At 42.3% G+C, this 21,657-nt stretch overlaps 1 protein-coding gene across 1 annotated transcript in view; it reads right to left on the bottom strand.

The window, feature by feature from the left end:
- The window catches only part of COL4A1 (collagen type IV alpha 1 chain), a 173,545-nt gene that overhangs the window by 50,224 nt on the left and 101,664 nt on the right, over nt 1-21,657 (bottom strand). The window contains exons 3-21 of the mRNA XM_064275232.1: nt 19,917-20,006; nt 19,572-19,616; nt 18,085-18,129; nt 17,914-17,976; nt 17,353-17,406; nt 17,152-17,178; nt 15,984-16,067; nt 15,835-15,897; nt 14,507-14,542; nt 13,836-13,877; nt 11,343-11,429; nt 10,645-10,671; nt 10,436-10,486; nt 8,808-8,852; nt 8,662-8,715; nt 7,806-7,847; nt 6,273-6,357; nt 5,272-5,307; nt 2,639-2,803 (exon numbers count right to left, since the gene is read on the bottom strand). Of these exons, the coding sequence (XP_064131302.1) occupies nt 2,639-2,803; nt 5,272-5,307; nt 6,273-6,357; nt 7,806-7,847; nt 8,662-8,715; nt 8,808-8,852; nt 10,436-10,486; nt 10,645-10,671; nt 11,343-11,429; nt 13,836-13,877; nt 14,507-14,542; nt 15,835-15,897; nt 15,984-16,067; nt 17,152-17,178; nt 17,353-17,406; nt 17,914-17,976; nt 18,085-18,129; nt 19,572-19,616; nt 19,917-20,006 (1,141 nt within the window). The remainder of the gene's footprint in view (nt 1-2,638; nt 2,804-5,271; nt 5,308-6,272; nt 6,358-7,805; nt 7,848-8,661; nt 8,716-8,807; nt 8,853-10,435; nt 10,487-10,644; nt 10,672-11,342; nt 11,430-13,835; nt 13,878-14,506; nt 14,543-15,834; nt 15,898-15,983; nt 16,068-17,151; nt 17,179-17,352; nt 17,407-17,913; nt 17,977-18,084; nt 18,130-19,571; nt 19,617-19,916; nt 20,007-21,657) is intronic.

Here is a 21,657-nt window from a genome sequence, read left to right as displayed (position 1 = left end):
CCCCACAAGCCCGGGTGGTAAGGACGCCTCAGGTGATGAGAACTATCTGCCATCCCCACTTGGCAGCCACCGCTATGCACCCGGCTCGGTGGTTTCTGTTTCTCCTTAACTCCTTTTTGATCCTCTGCCCTGTGCTCAGCAGAGACTGACAGTCCTGGACAAGGCAAAGTCAATTTTCATGCTTCGAAGAGCAGTCCCTAAATTACCTGACTGTAAAGAACCGATATTTCCCCCAGCCCTACAAGCCTGTTTCTAGAAACCTAAGTCCATGAATATTGGGAGACATAAAAGTATTATACATATATGTATATATATTTTTTGTTGTTGGGTGCCACCATCAAGTCGATTTTGATTCATAGCAACCCCACGTGACAGAGCAGAACTGCCCCATAGGGTCTCTCCTAGGAATTGACTCAAGGGCAATGTGGTTGGTTTGTTGTTCTTTTTTTTTTTTAATCTTTACAGAAGCAGATCACCAGATCTTTCTCCCAAGGAGTTGCTGGGTGGGTTCGAACTACAGACCTTTCCATTATCAGCAAAGCTCTTGACAACTGTGCCACCAGGGCTCGATACATATATATATACAGACATACATATACATATACATATATTTATGTGCGTATGTGTATGTATCTATGTATGTATGTGTATATATACTGTATCTCTTCATTGTCCCATTGTGGTCAAGTCGATGCCAAATCATAGCAACCATACAGGACAGAGGAGAGCTACCCCCATAGGGTTTCCAAGGAGCAGCTGGTGGATTCGAACTGCTGACCTTTTGGTTAGCACCTGAACTCTTAACCACTGTGCCACCAGGGTTCCAAATATATATATATATATATATATATATATATATATATATATATATATATATATATAGTCTACATTTGTTTGCCAGTCATTCTTGCTCCCTCCCCCTGGAGGTATTTTTGTAAGTGCGCTGTACTAATTTTTTTACACCAGCATGTACAGATAGGAAGGAGATTATAGCAGCCAAATGGGGATGTCAAAATCTACCTGGAGGTGCTTAACTGGTGCCTGGTTAATGAGCTACTGATAGGTCCCAAGGCGGCAATTACTTTTAAGATGAGGCCTCTTTTAGCATACACTGTAAATATGAAAATAGTTTTTGTTTGTAAATTATCACTTAATGCTCTGTAATTGTGAATTACTTAATTTACAAGAACTCTAAAGGGCAGCCTGGAAAACTAGGATAGTGGATATAACCACGTGTTTGGTGAACACTTTCTACTCTATTAACAGCAGTGGAAAGTTCTTAGTCTTTATGACATTTGTTCATGTCTTGGTGCTGGCTAAATTATAAATACGCAAAAAGAATGCTCTTTCCCCAGATTTTCCCAAAAATGGTTCCCTCACCTCCTTCAGGTTTTTGCTGAGCACCCTATTTAAAAGTACAACTCTACGACCCCACCTCACCCCAATGTCAGAATTCCATATTCCCTTTCCCTGATTTATTTTTATCTGTAGTGCTTATCAACCCTAAATACCATATAAAATTTACTTAACTTGTTTATGTCTGTCTTTCCCCTTAGTCTGCATGCTCCATAAGAACAGGATTTTTGGAACGAGTCTTGTCACCAACGTAGCTCCTAGAACAGTACTTGGCACACAGTACCAAATCAAACCCACTGCCATCGAATCCATTCTAAATCATAGCAACCCCATGTGTTACCAAGTTGAACTGCTCCATAAGGTTTTCTTGGCTGTAGTCTTTATGGAAGCAGATTGCCAAGTCTTCATTCGGCAGAGCCAATGGGTAAGTTCAAATGACCAACCTTTAGATTGGTAGTCAAAAGTAAACCATCTGTGCCACTTAGGGACCAGTCCCTGGAGAGGGACATCATGGTTGGTAAAGTAGAGGATCATAACCAAAGAGGAAGACCCTCAAAGAGATGGACTGACACAGTGGCTGCCACAATGGGCTCAAACATAGCAACGATTGTGAGGATGGCGCATGACCAGGCAGTGTTTTGTTCTGTGGTACAAAGGGTTGCTATGAGTCAGAACTGACTCAATGGTACCTAACAACTAACAACAGGGACCTCTGAGTAGGCACTCCAACGGTTTTTGAAAGAAAAAGTAACCCAGAGGCCCATTGGATGCTCAAAATTTTCTCTCAGACACAGAGAGAAAAACTGATCTGGGATTGAATTTCTAAAGGATTTGGCAGATACTATGTAATCATCTTCCATTTTGTGAAGTGATGTGAGCAGCCAATCAGTTGAAAGGGGTGTTTCCTTGGGGGTGTGGCCTGCCTCCAGTGTATGAATGGATGTTCTGGCAAAGCTCTCTCTCTCTCTCTCTCTCTCTCTCTCGACCCTGCACTGTTCTCTGACTTGACTCTGGTTCTCGGTACATAAGCCTGCAGAAGTCTCCAGCCTGCCACCTGACCTGCAGATTTTGGATTCTGCAGCCCCTTCAACCCCGTGAGCCAACGGGGTCCCCAGTCACCGAACACAAAGATTTGAGACTTGCCAGGCCCAACTGAGTAAGCCATTTCCTTAAAGTACCATAAATCTCTCTCTGTACGTCTGTATATGCTTCACTGGTTTTGCTCCTCTAGAGAACCCAGACCAAGACAGACACCCCAAAAAACAATCGCAGTAGAACTTACTTGTGTGGCCTGGCTGGCCAGGAGGTCCGGGGGGCCCGGGAAGGCCTTGAAGTCCATCCCTTCCACTTGGTCCAGGTAAAGACACACCTGGAAATCCCTGGTCACCTTTTTCTCCTCTTTCACCTGGGACGCCTGGAGCACCAGGCTGCCCTGGTACAGGAAACCCTTAAACCAGAACAAAATCCTCAGTAAACGATCATAACTCAAAGTTTAAAATCTACAGCTTAACCCTGTTCAAGGTAAGATGACTAGCAGACTATCAGGGAATGTGGAACGGTCTTGGATGAGTAAAAGTAAATTGGCAAGTGTCTTGTGACATAAATGCTGACAGTCAAATGTTTCCTACAAATTGAAGGAAAAAAAATTGTGTAAACACTAAAATCTGTGGATTTCTTTCAGTGGAAACAGTGCTCCCAAGGTATGAACAGAAAGGTTGTAGCGGGTGTACTCCACTTCTACTTAGCGAATAAGGGCAGCAAGTATGTCGCTAAAAGCCAAAGTGGAGATGAGGCAAAGGGACAACCTGGAGGAAACAGGAGAAAAATGAGGTTAAGAGCAAATGAAATGGTACTGTGAAAAGGTTCAAAGTCAAGGGTAGCAATCTAGATCTGAATATGTAAACACTAAAGACTTAAGAGAGAGATAAAAGGCGCCACCCATGATACACATGTTTATTAATTACGTGTTAATCGGTAACTTTTAGTAGGTTTAGCAACTATAAAACTTAAAGGGGTCAGATAATACGTTCCTCTGACAACTGAGAAGATTTTTTCATATAATTTTTGACAGAGTAACAGTTCAGGAAGCCACAAAAAAAAAAAAGAAAAGACTTTGCTCTTCTAGTGAGGAAAGAGGCAAAATCTGGAGGCAGCATTTGGCTGTGAAGAAGGAAAATATGAAAAAAAGGACAAACGAGGGAATACGACGTGAATAACAAACAGTAAAAACATTTACAATGAGGTGAAGGAAGTTAAAAGACAGGAGTTCTGGGGAAAGATGAGCAGATACTAAAGCATTTCGCCTCAATTTTTGGTAAGAAAGATTAAAATGGCTAAATTCCATAGCACAATGTGCTGAAGCCAATAAAAACAACTGGAGGCCGCCCATATGGGCTTTAGCCAAATAGTCAGGGCCCCAGTCAGTGGTAGGTGAGACGAGAAAGCGCCTCTAATGGAGAGAAGAATGGAAGGATTAAACAGACTGGAGAACAGCCCCACAATTCACTGCCTCAGGAATCGAGCCCAGGTCACGGGCTGAGGAAAGTGGAGGATGCGGAAAAGCTGGTCTGGATAGAAAACAGTGGTCTGGGCAAGGGAGAAGCCTCTAGATAGTCCAATTTTGATAAAAGTTTGTTAAAAAAAATTATGGGTTAAGAAGCTGAGTTAGAAAAGTAGTTGTAGAAAGTAAATATGACATGGACTAAGAAGAAACATGAAGGGGCATGACCACTAGGAGGACAGAAAGGCCAGTAGTTTTTAAAATCAAAGATAAGAAAGTGTTGAACAGGAAAAAAAGGGATAGACCCACCTAAGGTAGACAGAGAAGCTTTAGCAGACAGAAGGGAAATTAGGAGCAGATGAAAGGCCTGATCTGAGCCACTAAAGAAACAAAACAAAACAAAACAAACATTGCCATCGAGTCTACTCCGACTCATAGTGACCCTGTTGGACAGAGTAGAACTGCCCCGTAGGGTTTCCAAGGAGCAGCTGGTAGATTTGAACTGCCAACCCTTTGGTTAGCAGTCATAGCTCTTAAGAACTGTGCCCCTAGCCATTATTGGGATAGACGATGGGAGGGGGAGACTGTTGTCTGCTCAGGAAAAAAGGGCCTCTGACCGAACTTAAGCTTAAGAACTTGGAGCAGGCAGCTGTCAGGCACATGAGAGTTTATATCAGAATGTGCGCTGTATCAGCTCTAGGAGCTGGAAGGAAGAGTATACACACACACTCACGTGCACACACACGTGTGTGGGGGTGTGTGTAATCCCCTAGCCTCTGAAATATGGAACCTATTAGAAAACGCAGAACTGGCATGTGTGCAACAGTTATAGAGTAAACACATGTGGAACGACTAAACACATGTGGAACGACTAAATACACGTGGAACGACTAAATACACGCGGAACGACTAAATACACACAGAACGACGGAAGATTCCAGAAAAGAGCAAGGACAGAGCTGACGCTAGCAGTGAGCACTGGCGTCATGCCGAGCCTGGTCTTGAGAGGGAAAGCTGTTAGCAAAGACACTGAGGCTGAACAAATATGTCTATGGGAGGGACAGGGGGTCCGTGGAAAGACGGAAGAAGTTTTCTGTGGGAGCAACTGAAAAAGAAGTTCAAAAGGTAAGATGAGTCTGAGATAATGGAGACCTCAAGAGCAGTTTTGACTTAATGAGAGATAAAGCGTGTTGCCCATGATGTACATGTTTATGAATTACATGTTAATTGATAACTTGTGAAATACCATTTAAATACTTATCAATACATCTTGCTTTTATAACTAGAGAAATGTGTAATAATACCGCTAGCTATTACATACAGTTATCTAATGTACAAGATTATAAACATGTTCAAAATACAAACCACAGAGAAGCTGTACAAATAGTCTACAGAAAGCAGTTAAGGATTCTTACCTGGAGGACCTGGCAGACCTTGTATTCCTGGGAAACCTTAAAAGAGAAAGAGAGAGTTGGGCACACTGAGAATAGCTGCTGCTGTGGAGTGGATTCCAACTCATAGGGAGGACACTACAGGACAGAGTAGAACTGCCCCAGAGAAGGAGGGAGGAACAGAGGAAGGGAGGGAAGGAATAACAGGGAGAGAGAAAGGGGAAGGACAGAGGGGAGAGAGAGAGGGAGAGAGAAGCGAGAGGGAAGGAGGGGAGAGGGAGAGAGAAGGGAGAAGGAAGGAGGGGAGAGGGAGAAAAGAAGTGAAGGAAGGAAGGGAGGGAGGGAGAGAGGGAAGGAGGGAGAAAGGCAGGGGAGAGGGAGGGAGGGAGGGATGGAGGGAAGAAAGGAGGGGAGAGAGAGGAGGAGGGAGTAAGGGAGAGAGAGAGGGGAGAGGGAGGGAGGGAGAGATGAAGGAAAGGAGAGATGTTGGGAGGGAGGGAAAAAGGGAAGGAGAGAGGGAGGGAGAGAAGGAGGGGAGAGGGAGACAGAAGGGAGAGGGAGGGAGGGAGGGGAGAGGCAGAGAGAAGGGAGAGGGGGAGGGGAGAGCGAGAGCGAGAGAGGGAGAGAGAAGGGAGAGGGGGAGGGGAGAGCGAGAGCGAGAGAGGGAGAGAGAAGGGAGAGGGAGGGAGGGAGAAAAGAAGTGAAGGAAGGAAGAGAGGGAGGGTGAGAGAAGGGAGAGGGAAGGAGGGGAGAGGGAGAGAGGGAGAAAAGAAGTGAAGGAGGAAAGAGAGGAAGGGAGGGAAGGGAGGAGAGAAGGAGGAAGAAAGGCAGGGGAGAGGGAGGGAGGAAGGGATGGAGGGAAGGAAGGAGGGGAGAGGGAGGAGGAGAGAGGAAGGGAGAGAGAGAGGGGAAAGGGATGGAGGGAGAGATGAAGGAAAAGAGAGATGTTGGGAGGGAGGGAAAGAGGGAAGGAGAGAGGGAGGGAGAGAAGGAGGGGAGAGGGAGGGAGAGAGGGAGGAGCTCACCTTTTGGGCCTTGCTCTCCTCTTAACCCTGGCGCTCCTGGGAAGCCCCTTTCTCCTTTTTCTCCCAGGGGACCTGTGCCTATAACCTAAATAAAAGAAGAGAAGAAGATCGCCACCTGGCATGGGAGTGCCTGGAAGGTGCAGAGCAGTACAGAGGAAGAAACGTAACCATCCTGTAATTATTTCAAGAAGTGCGAAAATGAAAAGAAAGAAGAAGAGTCTCCAAAACACAGCCAGTGAGGATCATGCAGTCCCGTCTCGGCAGAGAAATCTGCCAGGCAGTTGCGCTTCCTTTTATACTAATTTGTCTGGTAGCATTTCTCACAGCACTCCAGTGGGTTAAAGTTACAAGAATATTAATTTCGCAGTTTGTGAGGTCTGGAGCTGTTAAATGAACATATAAGCCATGAGATGAATATTCTACTTTACAGGGTATTTTTCAGAGAAACTCCCTTAAGTTGCCTCGGCCAATATGTAATAGGAATGCTCAGGAGTTTTTATTGGAAGAGGCTCTATTGCCTTTTTTTTTTTTTAGTGGCCAAAATTGAGCTTTTTTAAAGTCAAAGAGATAGAGAGCAAGAAGCAGGCATTGTTGGTTTCATTAGCAAGTAATAAACTAGTTCACTCGGATTCCAAATCGCTGAATTCAAGGAAAAGGACGTCAAATATCCCGTGTTGCCCAACGGGTCTTTAAAACTGAATTCCTTTGTATCAATTAAATTAGCAAATATTATTAAAATACTAGCAGTCTGTGCTGAAGAGATAAAGGGAAAAACAGGATATTCAAAGGCTGCTGCTGGCGTCACAGGTACAGAACAGGAAATCACACTGATACGGGGAAGTATTAAAAGCAGCAAGAAGGTTCAGAACTTGGATCCAATAATCCGATTCTTGGATATGTAACTCAAGGAGAAAAATTATCCAAATCTTCCGGCTTGGATACACACAGGAAAAAAAGTCAACGTACACAAACTTATTCACCACCATACGTTATCTGTATCAGTGAAAGGATGTCAGCAAAGGATGGTCGCATTTTCATTGTTTCAAAAAGGATTTGAGGCAAAATTGACTACTAGGAATATCATTTGCAAAAAATGAGAACGCTTATTTTAAAAAAGAAAAAAACGTTGCATGCATTGATCGAACATATTTACAAAAAATAAAAACTGGTTTACTGGGATAGTCAAACTACGGACGGTTTGTTTCTCTTATGAAAATTTTCTTTAAGGGACCATTAAGGAAAAAAAAAGGTTTAAAAATGTGTTGCTAGTAGTCTTATCTATATATAAAACTTTTTACTTTCAGTGATTTAAGGATCTCCAGAAAAGATTAAAAAATAATTAAAAAAGTAGATATCAAACTGCGGATAATACAAAACATAAAAAGATTATTTCAAATCCTATGCGTCTCCTTTCCATAAAAATGTAGCTCTAAAGAAAGCTGCAGAGCCCAGGACACATCACGTAACAATGTAGCGTGTCTTCCTTATCTCCTTCATTTCCAAAGCTCTCAGAGAACAACAAGCATTACTCACAATTCCAGGTGGGCCTGGAGGACCGGCCTCGCCTTTGTCTCCCTACAAAAGAAAATGTAGTTTTATTTGTATATTTTTACTATACAGACTGTCCTGCTGAAAGCAGGGTTACTTTTTTCTTTTTCTGGAAAACCGAAGACTTTTCACACCATAGGCTTAAAAATCATTTTCTTCTCCTTAGTATTCTCAGGCGTGATTAGTTTAAAGGGCTCTGTGACTCTTCAGACAAAAATGAACATTTCGTTTTTTATACATGGAAACAGAGATTTCCACAAACCATAAATTTGAGGCTAATTAATCATTTCACAAAAGAGCTCACAGTATTTGCTCTGTCGGTTGCGTGCTCCCTCCGAGGACCATAATAGAATCAGTTTTTACAGAAGCCGAACCAATATATGGGGTTTCTTAATGGGATAACAAAGAAATGAGATAAAATTACATGAACACTTATGATTTCTAAGTATATTTTCTTATAGAAATAATTTTGAGGTCTTAGGTATAAAATTGTCCAAATTTGCACTAGAGACAAATGTTAAGTGGCCATTTCTGAGTGGATAATAGAATAATAGATAGGCTTTACTTTCTTATATCTTTGTGCATTTCCTGTTGTTTTATAATCAGGGAAAAATTACCTACTATAAATAAAGACATAAAAACATGAAAGAGTGGAAAGCTGTGTATTTTTGCTTTTAAAAATTCACATACAAATAAGGTGGTTAGTTTCCTTTTTTACTCATATACAGCACAAATATTATTTTTCCTGGAGCCCATATCCCTTATTCTAGGAATATATGAGCAAACTTCCAAATCGAAGTGAAACATGAAGGTAAAAACTCAATAGAGTGTCACCATTTACCTTTAAACCCTCTTGGCCAGGAAGTCCAGGGAACCCTGAATCACCGGGAAAGCCCTAGAACGGAACAGAGCGAGAAGCAATGACAATCACATGCTAGGTAAGGGAACAGTTTTGATTGCTTTCAAAAAGTGCAGAGAAATACTTACTGCACTCCCTTTTTCTCCTTTTTCACCATCCTTTCCAGGTTTTCCCTGTAAAGATTTAACCATTGTTATTTAGTGAGTAATAATAACAAATACGCTGTAGCGCCAAGGCTATGGTTCATACATAAGGTAACAAGTCATCTTTCTCAAAAAATCACAAGCAAGGTAAAAAAGGACTCTGCTAATCCGGCAATTCTCCAATAATAATACAGACTACTTTATACAGCGAATGACTACAAAAAAAGTTACAATACAAGAGGACGTCTCAGTCACAAAATCTTCTAAGATCTCTCTAACATTACGGCAACATAGCTAACAGAGAAACGTTCCCACTGGCCAATTTGGTAGCTAGGATGCAAATGATTCGTTCTCGTAAAGGTTTCCACGTGTTATTTCGGGGCTGCTGCTGTTAACTGCTGCGAGTTGGCCCCCAACTTACGGCGATCCCATGGACAACAGGACTGGGCCCTTGTGATCCACAGGACTCCACTGACTGGTTTTTGGACGTAGATCACCCGGCCTTTCTTCCTAGTCTGTCTTGATCTGGGAACTCTGCAGAAACCTGTTCACCATCATGGCAACATGCAAGCCTCCGCTGACATGGGTAGTGGCTGAACTTGAGGTGCACTGACTGGGAATCAAACCCACGTCTCCCACACAAAACACAAGAGTTCTTCCTCTGAACTACCCCTGCCCTCCTATGTCAGGGTAGAACCCATAACTGTCTCAGGCAACTGGGTACTTCTCATGTCACCACTGTTCATAAACTGAGAAGCTGCTTAGCGTCTTGTGCTCAGGGCTGTGGAAACAAGGTCCCATTTTCTGGGTGGGGTCTCAGCGCTGGCACTGGCAGCCACAGGGCAGCAGCAAAGGCAAGCCAACTGCTGGTGACCTAGTCCAATGGGTTCTCTACTCGAGGGTCCATGGCCGGTGGACAGGGGCTGCAAAGAGCCTCCTTCTCACATTACAGGGGCCTCGTCTTCAAGGTGGGGTCATTTGAATACTAAAAGGCCTAAGCCTTCCCAGCAGGTCTTTCAGATGGTAGTTGCCATTGCGCCAGGTGTGTCAAAGTAGAGCTGTGCTTCACAGTGTTTTCAATGGCTGAGTTTTCCAAAGTAGACTGCCAGACCTTTCTTCCAAGGTGCCTCTGGGTGGCCTCAAACCACCAGCCTTTCAGTTAACAGCCAAGGGAGTCAACCATTCGCACCACTCAAGGACTCCTTTCAAAGGATGATTAAAAAAACAAACAAACAAAAAAACCTTGCTGTCAAGTCAACTCCGACTTATAGCAACCCTACAGGACACAGTAGAACTACCCCATAGGGTTTCCAAGAAGAGGCTGGCGGACTGGAACTGCTAACCTTTTGGTTGGCAGCCAAGCTCTTAACCACTGCACCACCAGGGCTCCTCAAAGGATGATACAGCTCTTTGTATTTTTGCTAACAAAGTTTTCAGAAAAGCCTTCCTGAAAGCGAAAGGGATATACCGGAAGCCTTTCCTAGGGGTCAAAGGGATAAACTAGAAGACCCCAGACGCCTTGCCAGTCTTAGGTTTCCACAAACACTCAATCCTAGGAATGAGAGAAAAATTATTTTGCAATAAGCACTAAAAGGGTTTCTGAAAGCACTTACTCGTGGGCCGGGTTTCCCGGGTTCACCCTTCTCTCCGGCCCCTGGCATGCCCTTAAAAAGGACAAAAGAGAATGAGTTAGGTACATTAGCATATTTAGGTAAAATATTAAATTAGGTAAGTATTATATATAAGGTAAAATAAGGTTCTAAATTAAGTCTAATACTTTATGGTCTTTCATAAAAATAATAAACAAGAATTTAGTACTTACCTGAAATCCAGGTTCACCTTTTTGACCCTTTAAGAATTAAAAAAAAAGGTCAGTACTGTCTAACAGCTGTATCAATTTCTTCATATGCTAGATTCCACATGAAAAGGGAGGAAAAAACCTTTTTTTTCTGATCCATTAACAAATTCATACTAATTTTATATTACACTTCCTAGCACTGACTAGGCTATGGGTTTAAAAAAACCCATTGGTTGCCATCAAGTCAATTTCGACTCACAGCGACCCTATAGGACAGAACAGAACTGCCCCAGAGGGTTTCCAAGGAGCAGCTGGTGGATTCAAGCTGCCAACCTTTTGGTTAGCAGCCCAGTTCTTAACTATTGCGCCACCAGGGCTCCATGGGTCTGAGAAAGTCAGAGTGAATTATGCTCGATTCCTGCAGTCTCTAACTTCTCTTCCACCCTCCAGCTTGTCTCCTTCCTGCTCACAGAGGCCCATTCCCAAATTTGAATACATTTCATTGTTGTTTTTTTTTTTAAGAAGACCTTAGGTGAGCCAGTCTCGAACCATCTTAAAGATGCTCATATTTCACGGGGACGAATAGTCGCCCCATCTGTTTTCTAGGCCGTGGTTGAATGTGGCGGGGACCTGAATTTTGACTTGGCTCATTTTGGTCCTTCAGAGCTTTTTCCAAGTTAGAAATCCAGCATTCACTGGAAAAAAAAAAAATCCTCTCGTACCTTTTCTCCCTTAGTAGCAAAGTCTCCTTTTTCTTTTACTTGAGCTTGACCTGGTACTCCTGGAGGTCCACTGACCCCTTGCTCACCCTGTTGACACCAACGTTGGACATTAATTAGCCATAGAAATAATTACACAGAGAAAGAAAATGCAGAGGAGGAAAAAGCCTAAAATAAAACTGCTATTTTTTAAATGTAATTATACGCTATTCTAATCGATCCTTGCCTCTGCAGAAAAATAAATTTCAGCAGGAAGATGGCACACAAAACATTAAAGTCAGGGCAGTCTTTCATCTCTCAGGAGTCAGACCGAGACGGAGGAAGGGTGGAATCTGAGTGTCTATAGGATGTAGGTACATATATAAACATGCATGCTGTGCTCTCATATTCTGATGGCCTGGAAGAAAGGGACAAAAACTGCCTAATAGAGCTTGGGGAGAAAGAGGGTATTTTTAGATAAACCAAGGACAAAAAGATTTTCTATCTCAGGCACTCTAACTGCCAGTTAAAATTAGAAGTACAGTGAAATCCAGCTATAGCACGAGTGAGGTCCAAAATTTTCTATTTTAAAACACTGCATATTTACTTATTGTGAAGTTTATGATAAGACTCGGCCAAAAACTGGGGAGTGAGAGACAGCGGCCAGTCAACTGCACTATTAGAACCTGTTCAGGTCCCAGTTGCACTTGGCGCCACCTGGTGGTGATCATCTACATTACCTTAGTATCAATGGAGATGAACCTGGGTCCTGCGTGGCTGCAATTCTAAGAATGGTCCACTTAGTGAGGGCCCATTTCATTGGTCTGACCCAGAGCAATGGGTGCCGAGAACACCAGAGGATCAGAGACCCACGCTTTGCCTTCCTTCTTTCTAAGATGAGGTTGCCTAGTCCAGTCAGTGTCCTCTGTCTTGCCATGGTTCATGGCACGACCGTAAGGACTTTGACCTACCCGTTTGAGAAGAAAGGCTGGGTGGAGGATGGGAGCTGTCATAGCTTGAACTGTGTCCCCAAAAAATACGTGTCAACTTGGTTAGGCCATGATTCCCAGTATTATGTAACTGTCCTCCATTTTGTGATCTAATGTAATTGTCCTCCATTTTGTGGTACTGTGTAATTATCCTCCATTGTATGTGTTGTAAATCCTAAATCTGTATATGTTAATGAGGCACAAGTTATACTGTTACTCAAGTCACACTGTTACTCAAGTCACTGCCTTACTGAAATCACACTGTTACACAAGTCAAGTAACACCCTTAATCAAGTCACACTGTTACTCAAGTCAAACCATTACTCAAGTCCCACTGTTACTCAAGTCCCACTGTTACTCAAGTCACACTGTTACTCAAGTCCCACTGTTATTCAAGTCACACTGTTACTCAAGTCACGCCCTTGCTTGAGTGACACCTTTTATCTTACAAGAGATAAAAGGAGAGAAGAGTGAGCAGAGAGGAGGGGGCCCTCACTACCACAAAGAAAGAAAAGCCAGGAGAAGAGCACATCCTTTGGACCCAGGGTCCCTGTGCTGAGAACCTCCTATTCCCAGGGAAAGATGACGCCAAGACAAATGGAGATCTCCAAGGAACACTGGGTAACAGATGTCGAAAGAAGACAAGGCCGTTCCCCCAGAGCCGACAGAGAGAGAAAGCCTTCCCCTGGAGCCGGCACTCTGAATTCAGACTTCTAGCCTCCTACACTGTGAGAGAATAAATTTCTGTTTGTCAAAGCCATTCACTTTTGGTATTTCTGTTATAGCAGCAGTAGATACCTAAGAGAGAAGCCAACTGCCAATTATGTTATATCCTAGTTCTCATTATGATGGCCTTCTTCATTGCAGGGTTTGATATAGTTATGCTATTAACATACAAGTCTTAATTTTGACTCTCCTATAATAAACTCTAGGCCTGGCTTTATCACTGCTTAAGAATATTTTGAGTAAACTCAATGTACAGATCAGTATAATCAATAGCCTCATTGTATTTTCTATTGGTAAGATCACACCTATTGTTGTTATTGCTGGCTGCGGCTGAGTTGGCCCCCACTCATGGTGACCCCACGCACAACAACTGAGCCGCTGCGATCCGTACGGTTTTCACTGGCTGCTTTTCTGAAGCAGATTGCCAGGCCTTTCTTCCTAGCCCGTCTTAGTCTAGAAGCTCCTCTGAAGCCTGTTCAACATCATAACAACATGCACGTCTCCACTGACGGATGGGCGGTGGCTCTGCACGAGGTGCACCGGCTGGGAATCAAAACCAGGTCTCCCATGTGGAAGGCGAGAATTCCACCACCGAGCCAACAGCACTTCAAGGTCACACCTACGGCACTTCACTAAATTCGAGCTGTGCATTTAAAGAAAAATGCTAACAAACTAAAGAACATGCAAAGAAGAGTAACTATGATTATCAGGGTCCAAAAGTGGATGCCAAAGTGAAAATTCTATCATGTTTAGAACTGTGTGATTTTAATCACGAGAACCCTCCAAAGCAATGTGAACTCACCTTGTCACCCTTTGGTCCTTGAAAACTTAAGCCCATTTGCCCCTGTTGATTAGAAATTAGACTTTCATTATTAGGGTTGTCTACTCTGTTCAAAATCATCTCACAAAACCCACACAAAATGCAATAAGATGGTAGATTTCAGGCAAAAACTTCATCCCACAATTACCTTGAATTTTCAAGAAATTTGTGATCATGTACTCAATGCATATTTTTAAAAAAAGCTTTTAAAAATATTATTGATAAAGAATTCTAAAACAACCTTTTTTTCTAAATGGAAGGCTTTTAAACTCTGGTTTTCGAAAACTAAGAGAAAGAACACTGATTTCAAAGGAACTGAAAGGAAGATGGATGGATGGACAGATGGGTGGGACGGTGGATGGATGGATGGGTGGGAGGGAGGGGGTGGGCGTGTGGGTGGGTGGGTGGGTGGATGGGTGGGTGGGTGGATGTGTGGGCGGGTGGGTGGGTGGGTGGATGGATGGACAGGTTTGTAAGATAGATAAATCGATGCATGGATAGATACTTATGTAAATAAATAAAGGTATTATAAATTTCCAAAACTTTTCACAGAAACTTAAAGAATAAATTATGACAATTTATTAATTTATTCTTATATAGATTATAATTATTTGTAACAGTGCCAAATAAAGACAACTAAAAAAAATCTTTACCTTTTCACCTGGAGGGCCAGGAGGGCCTGGGGGACCCTAGAAGAGACAGCATTTTAATTAAATTTGATTCTCAACTCTCATGAGCTTTAAATGCTTCTTGTACTGATGATATCTTAAGATTCTATGGTGAACATGATAATTTACCTTGTTAAATATTTAAATATTTTTTCCTATGCTAGAAAACTGTAAAATTTTGAAAGTAACCAGACTTTGGTCCAGGATGAATATGAACTGGGCTAGAAGCACCTCACAATTTTAGGCTTTGCCCTATGGAATCCAATAGTTTAAGACTGTGCCAGGTTAATAGATGGTGGATTAAATCGTCAGCCAAACTCTTCATAGCCTGGAGTTGCCACTTGTCCATTTTAGATATACTTGTTGGTCTTAAAAAGTTGAATGAGTTCTTCAAATGTTTGATGTGAAATCAAACACCTTCCTGTGTCACCAAACTTTAGAATGTTTTCTAAAAATCACTTTAAAAAGGCTAAATCAGTCATTCTTATGAAAAAATGAGTCCATTTATTTACAAGAATGTGAATGAGGCTATTTTACATGAATGTTTAGAAGAAGTGCTGGGTTTTACAAAAAAAAAAAGGTAAATTATATAGCTAAATCTGAAAATCTCTCCAGAGGACTCTCGGGATGACGTGAGTATGGCAAACTTACATTGCTCATTCCTAGCAAACATGGCGCTCCACAAAGACGTCTTCCTAGTATTGACTCTCTTGGACTCTCAAAAATGGGAGTGTGGAGGACAGGATACCCTATTTCTACTGAGCATTGTCACTGTGAAGTAGGGCAGGGCAGAGCCGTCTTCTCAGAAGTTAATCTCTGGGTGCTCAGTGTGGAGAGTCCTCACAACAAAACGTGAAGCGAGTGAGCTTCTTTGCGGCTGCCTGCTTTGTGCCAGCAACTCTTAAAAGTCAGGTCTCTCTGATATAATGATATTTCTACAAGTCCGTCTCCTCTAAGAGGTGGTACAGTCTCCCCCAAGGCAGAGACTGCCTCGTCTGTCTTTAACTCAGCTTCTTCAGGCCCTGGATATCACTAGTACTCAGTCTGTCCCTAAAATAACAACTTTGTTATTTTCTGGGAACGTCGTGGCATACAGTGCCATCCTGCAGCACCATTATTATCTTTTTGCACACAGTTCTGGGAATATGTGGACCATGACTGCCTGCCAATCATTTTCATGAGAAAGAAGCTCATTCTCCCACCTCCAAACTGAGAGAGCACTACATGTAAACTTTTTGTTATTATTTACTTTCATGAATCGACACAGGTTGTTCTTCAATGACTGTTCTAGAGAAGTATTTGCCAAAACTTACTGGTGGTCCGGTAAGTCCTGGAGGGCCAACAGGACCTTGCAGCCCCGGGAATCCTGGGGACCCCTATGATTTATTGAGAAAGAAGAGAATTAAAATGCAAAGTAGAAGGCAATTCAGCACATGCTTACAATGATCCAGCAAATGCTTACTGGTGTTCCCGCAGGGCCAGGAAATCCTCTTTCACCTTTCAGCAGTGTACCGGGCACTTGGCCAAGTATTTCACCTGGATCCCCCTAGAAGATGAAAAAATAAGACAAAGTCATAAATATTCATATGCAGGTAAAGAAACTGAAGACTCCCTGAGTAACAGGCAAACATTACTGTGTAGGATTAATTCCTGTACCACCAGGGCTCCTTCCTTTACTGATCAAAAAAAAAAAAACAAGTTGCCATCGAGTCTCTTCCGACTCATAGCTACCCTACAGGACAGAGTAGAACTGCCCCATAGGTTTTCCAAGGAGCGGAAGGTGGATTCAAACTGCCAACCTTTTGGTCAGCAGCTGAGCTCTTAATCACTGCACCACCAGGCTCCTCTTCGCTGATGGCAGGGATCAAATTGCTCTCGGGTGCAATGGTAGGGTGGGCTTTAAGGTTTATTTTCCTCTCAATGCCACAGAGGGTCCTGAGTTCCAGCCCTCATACAAAGTGGGGGAATCAAGGTGAGAAACCTGGTTCTTGGGCTGGCAGTGAAGGAAATGTGCCATGACATCAAACTTCCTACCTAAGGCAATTGGGTTTTTTTCCTACATTAATTACTGAATTTATGATATAGTGACTCAAGATTATAGGCAACACAAAAAGGTGGTTGCATTTAAATGAAACCATTCAGAGTAAATACAATAGAAAGCTGGATTCCTTTTGGATGACATGGTGTTGGCGTGGAACGGCTCTGGAACAGGAGTGTTGGTGAGGTTATCTACCAACACCAAACCAAACCAACTGCCATCAAGTCAATTCTGACTCATAGGGACCCTACAGGACAGAGTAGAACTGCCTGATAGAGTTTCCAAGGAGCACCCAACAGATTCGAACTGCCGACCTCTTGGTTAGCAATTAATCTTGACCGGACTCCCATCCGTTAACATTCACTATCATCATAGGTTTCCCATTACTATTTATTTCCTATTAAGAAATTTCCTAGTGCCTAAACTTCAGAACCTAAAGTTGCAGTTTGTGTATATGACGTGCATGCTATTTTAATGTAACAGAGCTTACAAAAAAAATGTTTGTCAGCTAAAGTGATTTAAAGGAAATTTGTTTACATGGCACCCGTTTTAGGCAGAGTCCCTATAATTAATCTAACAAAATAAAACATACCTTCATTCCTGGCAACCCTGGAGGTCCCTAGAAAAGAAAAGGTTGTTATTGTGTTTTTTGTTTTTATTTTTTTTTTCCATCAAAATGTCATTAACATTAAGATATAAGTACAAACAAACATACAAAAACCTGGAAAGGGACTGAGAAGAGAGAAATTATTACAGAAGAAAGAGATCTCGACTTAAACAACGCTATACTCACGGGGTTTCCAATGTATCCAGGGGAACCAGGAGGCCCGAGAGGCCCTCTTTCACCCTAAAGAGAACAGCAGACAATCGTTCACTAAAACTGCCGTGACAGCACCATTCTAATCCCCTCATAAGTCATACTGTCCTACCCTCCAGGGATGTTTCCATCTGTTGGTTAAAAACCACGTCCTGAAGACAGTTTGTCACAAGCTTTATTCCTGGGTGCTACTTCAGGAAAGATGAAATATACTTAACAGCATAAGTAATAGGTGCAAGGATTAATAATAGAGTTTTCTTATTTGATTTGGTGGTTGACGACAGGTAAGAAATCTGGGGCTTAAAATATATTTAATTTTAGAATAAAAATCTACAAAAAAAGGGCATGATTATATTCTACCTGAACATTAAATATGAGAAAGCTGTACTTACTCATCCAATACAGGAAGCTTTATACGAGTAATGTTCTAACTGTGACCAACAAAGCTGTATTAACAGAGTAACTTTATCTGGCTTCTTAATAGGCAAAGTCACATAAACATGTACAATGGCGGGAAAATCTCGGGTCTCAATTTACCTTCGTACCGTTGCATCCTGGGATACCAGGAGGACCTGGTGGACCATCTTGGCCAGGAATACCCTGTAATTAAGAAAGTGAAAAAGTCACCAAAAGAGAAAATCATCAGATAGTGGTATTACTCGCATGTAATGTTTCCTAGGGGAGGGAGGGTGCGTTCTATATACATACGGGAAGCCCTGGGTTTCCTGGGTAACCGGAGGCTCCTGGAGGTCCCTGTAAGGAATGGAAATGAAAGAGTTAAAGTCGCATCCTTAGGAATTTCATCTCCATCTGTCCCCTGCATCCACCTGGCTAACAGAGTCAAACTCTAATTTTTGGCGTTCAGGATATGCCCGCTGGGCAAACAGAGCATTCTGTGGGGGGGCAGCCGGTGAGGACCCAACCTAGGGGGACAGATCTCCAAGGCTTCCAGCTGCAAATCTACACAAGAAGCTGAGTATTAAAGACTTCAGGCATCAAGGCTGCACAAAGGCAAAATAACTCTGCCCTCATTTCATCTTCGGCAATTTCTAGGTTAAAAAAAACTAACCCATAATTCACATTAATTATCTCCAGTCTCTGGAGAAGGACATCATGCTTGGTAAAGTAGAGGGTCAGCAAAAAAGGAAGACCCTCAGCAAGATGGATTGACACAGTAGCTTCAACAACGGGCTCAAGCGTAGCCACGATTGTGACGACGGTGCAGGACCGGGCAGTGTTTTGTTCTGTTACACATAGATAGGGGTTGCTATGAGCCAGAACGGACTCGAAGGTACCTAACAACAGCAACGTAATTCACTTTAAAACCTCAAACAATTCAGAAGATGAGTTTACGGAATAAAATCAGTTCATTGGGGGGAAAATATAAAGTTATCTCTAGTAGCACCAGTTCAGCAGAAAATAGAACAGTTTTATTCAAAATGCAGAGGTAAGAGGGCCTTTGCTGCTGGTATCTTCTCAATCCCAATGTGAGGTAACTCTCCTTATTTTTGGCAGTAACGTCTTAAAGAGTCCTCTCCTCTTGAACACTGAATTAGTGAAGGCTGAGCTAGTCTTTTTCAACCTCAGCTGAGCATTTTTCTCTCTGCCCATGCTCCTGTCTGTGAACGACCTTTACAGCGCCAGAGTATTTTTTAGCAAACGGGCGAATTCACCAATAAAGAATCCGTGAATAATGAGGATGACTTGTAATCATGGTGTTATTTACTCTGCCTTCTGCCCCAAGAACCCACGGGAGTGATAACAAGAAGCACACGCAGGCTATTATCCCATTTCCCTTTTAGCTAGACAGCAATGCCAGGATTTAAATGTTTTTACACTTTATAATGTTTTGTAGAAAAAAAAAAAAAAAGAGCTACAAATGCTTTTCTACTTTCAAAATTTGCTTTTAAGGTCTTCATCTTTGCATTCCCTCGGAATGAGAGTAGCGAAGAAAGGAAAAACAGTGAAGAAGGAAGACCAGCTCTAGCTTTGAAAACTTCATTGCTTTTCACACTAAATGAAACCATCTTTCTTTAATGACTTCTTGATATATAACTAACACCCTCCCTAACCCCACCCCAAAAATTCACATGCGCCTATAAGACATTCTTGAGGAAGAAGACATGGGAGAAGACACACAGGAGTTGTAAGAGCCCAGCTGATGTGCAAACCCAGTCAGTAACAATGGTACTCACTCTCGTCCCTTTTGTTCCTGGCAGTCCAGGTTCTCCAGTATCACCCTGGAATAAAACAGAAATGCCATTACAATGTCATGATGATATTACAACAAGAATATAAACCCAAAAACCAAATCAAACCCTTTGCCATAGAGTTGATGCCGACTCATAGACACCCTTATAGGACAGAGTAGAACTGTCCCATAGATTTTCCAAGCAGCGGCTGGTGGATTGGAGCTGCCAACTTTTTGGTTAGCAGCCATAGCTCTTAATCACTGCGTGCGCCACCAGGGCTCCAACAAGAATATAGATCATCTTAAATCCACACCCCGCCCCCCACCTCCATTAAACGTTTAGTCTTACCTTTTGTCCTGGTGGCCCATGTGGTCCTTCAGGTCCTTGCATTCCGGGAAACCCAATAACACCTTGTAACCCTGGGAGGCCTCTTTCTCCCTGGAGAGAAGGAAGCCAAAGTCAGTCTGAGGAGGAATACAGGCTGACAGAAATAGAGGAAACAAAGCAGTCGATCAACCTTTCTAAGTATCATCTAACATTGCACCAGCCTACACTGAGTGTCTGAACATAGATGTCACAAATTCCTATTTCAGGCGGCTTTTCTCTACCATAAGTTCTTTGACGGCTGGACATATTCGTACTATGGCATCCGGCACAATGCTTTATATGTACTAAAGGCTAAATCATTTGTTACGCAAGTCAAATAATGAATTTGTGGGGCTTCCTACCCCGCACTGAATTGATTATAATTTCGTTGAGTTAATGAAATTCTCTTGTATCAAATAAACACAGCACTGAGATTTTGTGAACAGACCATCAGTTGCTTTGCCTGTAGATATCTTTCAGATCTTTAGATACCTTTCGGATCTTTAGATACCTTTTGGACTTTAGATGTCTTTCGGATTTTAGCCATCTTTGGGATTTTAGATCTTTTTTGGAGGTGGAGGTAGGCACAGTGTTCATATTACGAGTTTCAGCACAAGACGTGAAGACTTTCTTATCCAATCAACAGTCTGAAGATACGCTTTGATAACATGTCTTTTACAAAGTGTTTTTTCAATAATACATGTAGCTCAACCATGTGTGTATACGAGACTAAATGGGCACACCAGCCCAGAGGCAAGGACAAGAAGGCTGGAGGGGACAGGAAAGCTGGACGAATGGATTTGGGAAACCCAAGGTTGAGAAGAGGAGTGTTGACATGTAGTGGGGTTTGCAACCAACATCACTAAACAATATGTGAATTAATTGTTTAACAAGAAACTAATTTGCTCTGTAAACCTTCATCTAAAGCACACACACACACACACAGTTAAAAAAAAATAAGAAGTTTTTTGCAAAGGTAGGATTGAAGTATAAATACGGTCTCTGTCCTTGTGGAGCAAAAAGAAGAAACATTATTTTTGAAAGAGTGAACATTATTAAGGGTTCAGACATGTGGCACACCTAATAAGGACTATAACTATTCAAAATGGAAAGAAAATGGTCAGGACAACTGGGATTCTAAGCCTTAAGCTGGTTCTTCCTGGATGAATGCAATGAATATACATGAAGAGAAGGAAGACGGCAGAGGGTATGAAAATTCAGGAAGGATGATGGCGAATAGAGGGGGTGATGAGGGTGAGGTTTAGGGCAGGTGAACACAACACACTCAACAGAGGAAATTCAGCTGGGACAAGAACACAGCAGAATGAAGTGCTAACGTTTTATCCTAGAAATATGTACCCTCTAGGCATCAGGGAGCCAGTGGCCAATGACGCAATATTTTAGGAACTCAATATTTAGATTGCCAATATAAAATCACGATAAGAAATCAAGAAAGCATGTTTTCTTAAAGTATGTGGACTTAACTGCAGTCTTAAAATACAAATTGGGTGGATTACATAACCATTGTTAGCTCATTTAAAAGCAGAAGACACTTTAGAGACTACAGGCACGGTGACCTAGTGCTCAGTACTTTTTTCTAAGTTGTGTTAGTTCAAAGTAAAAATACGCTGACAAGCTATACAGTGCATAAAATGTACTCCGAAAATTGCACACTACTAAGAGCTATTTTCGAAATCCTTCCTCCTTACCTACTGGAAATGAT

The sequence above is a fragment of the Loxodonta africana genome, chromosome 23 (assembly GCF_030014295.1).
Source record: "Loxodonta africana isolate mLoxAfr1 chromosome 23, mLoxAfr1.hap2, whole genome shotgun sequence".
NCBI classification, from domain to species: domain Eukaryota; kingdom Metazoa; phylum Chordata; class Mammalia; order Proboscidea; family Elephantidae; genus Loxodonta; species Loxodonta africana.
This window is presented reverse-complemented; position numbering and strand designations above follow the sequence as displayed.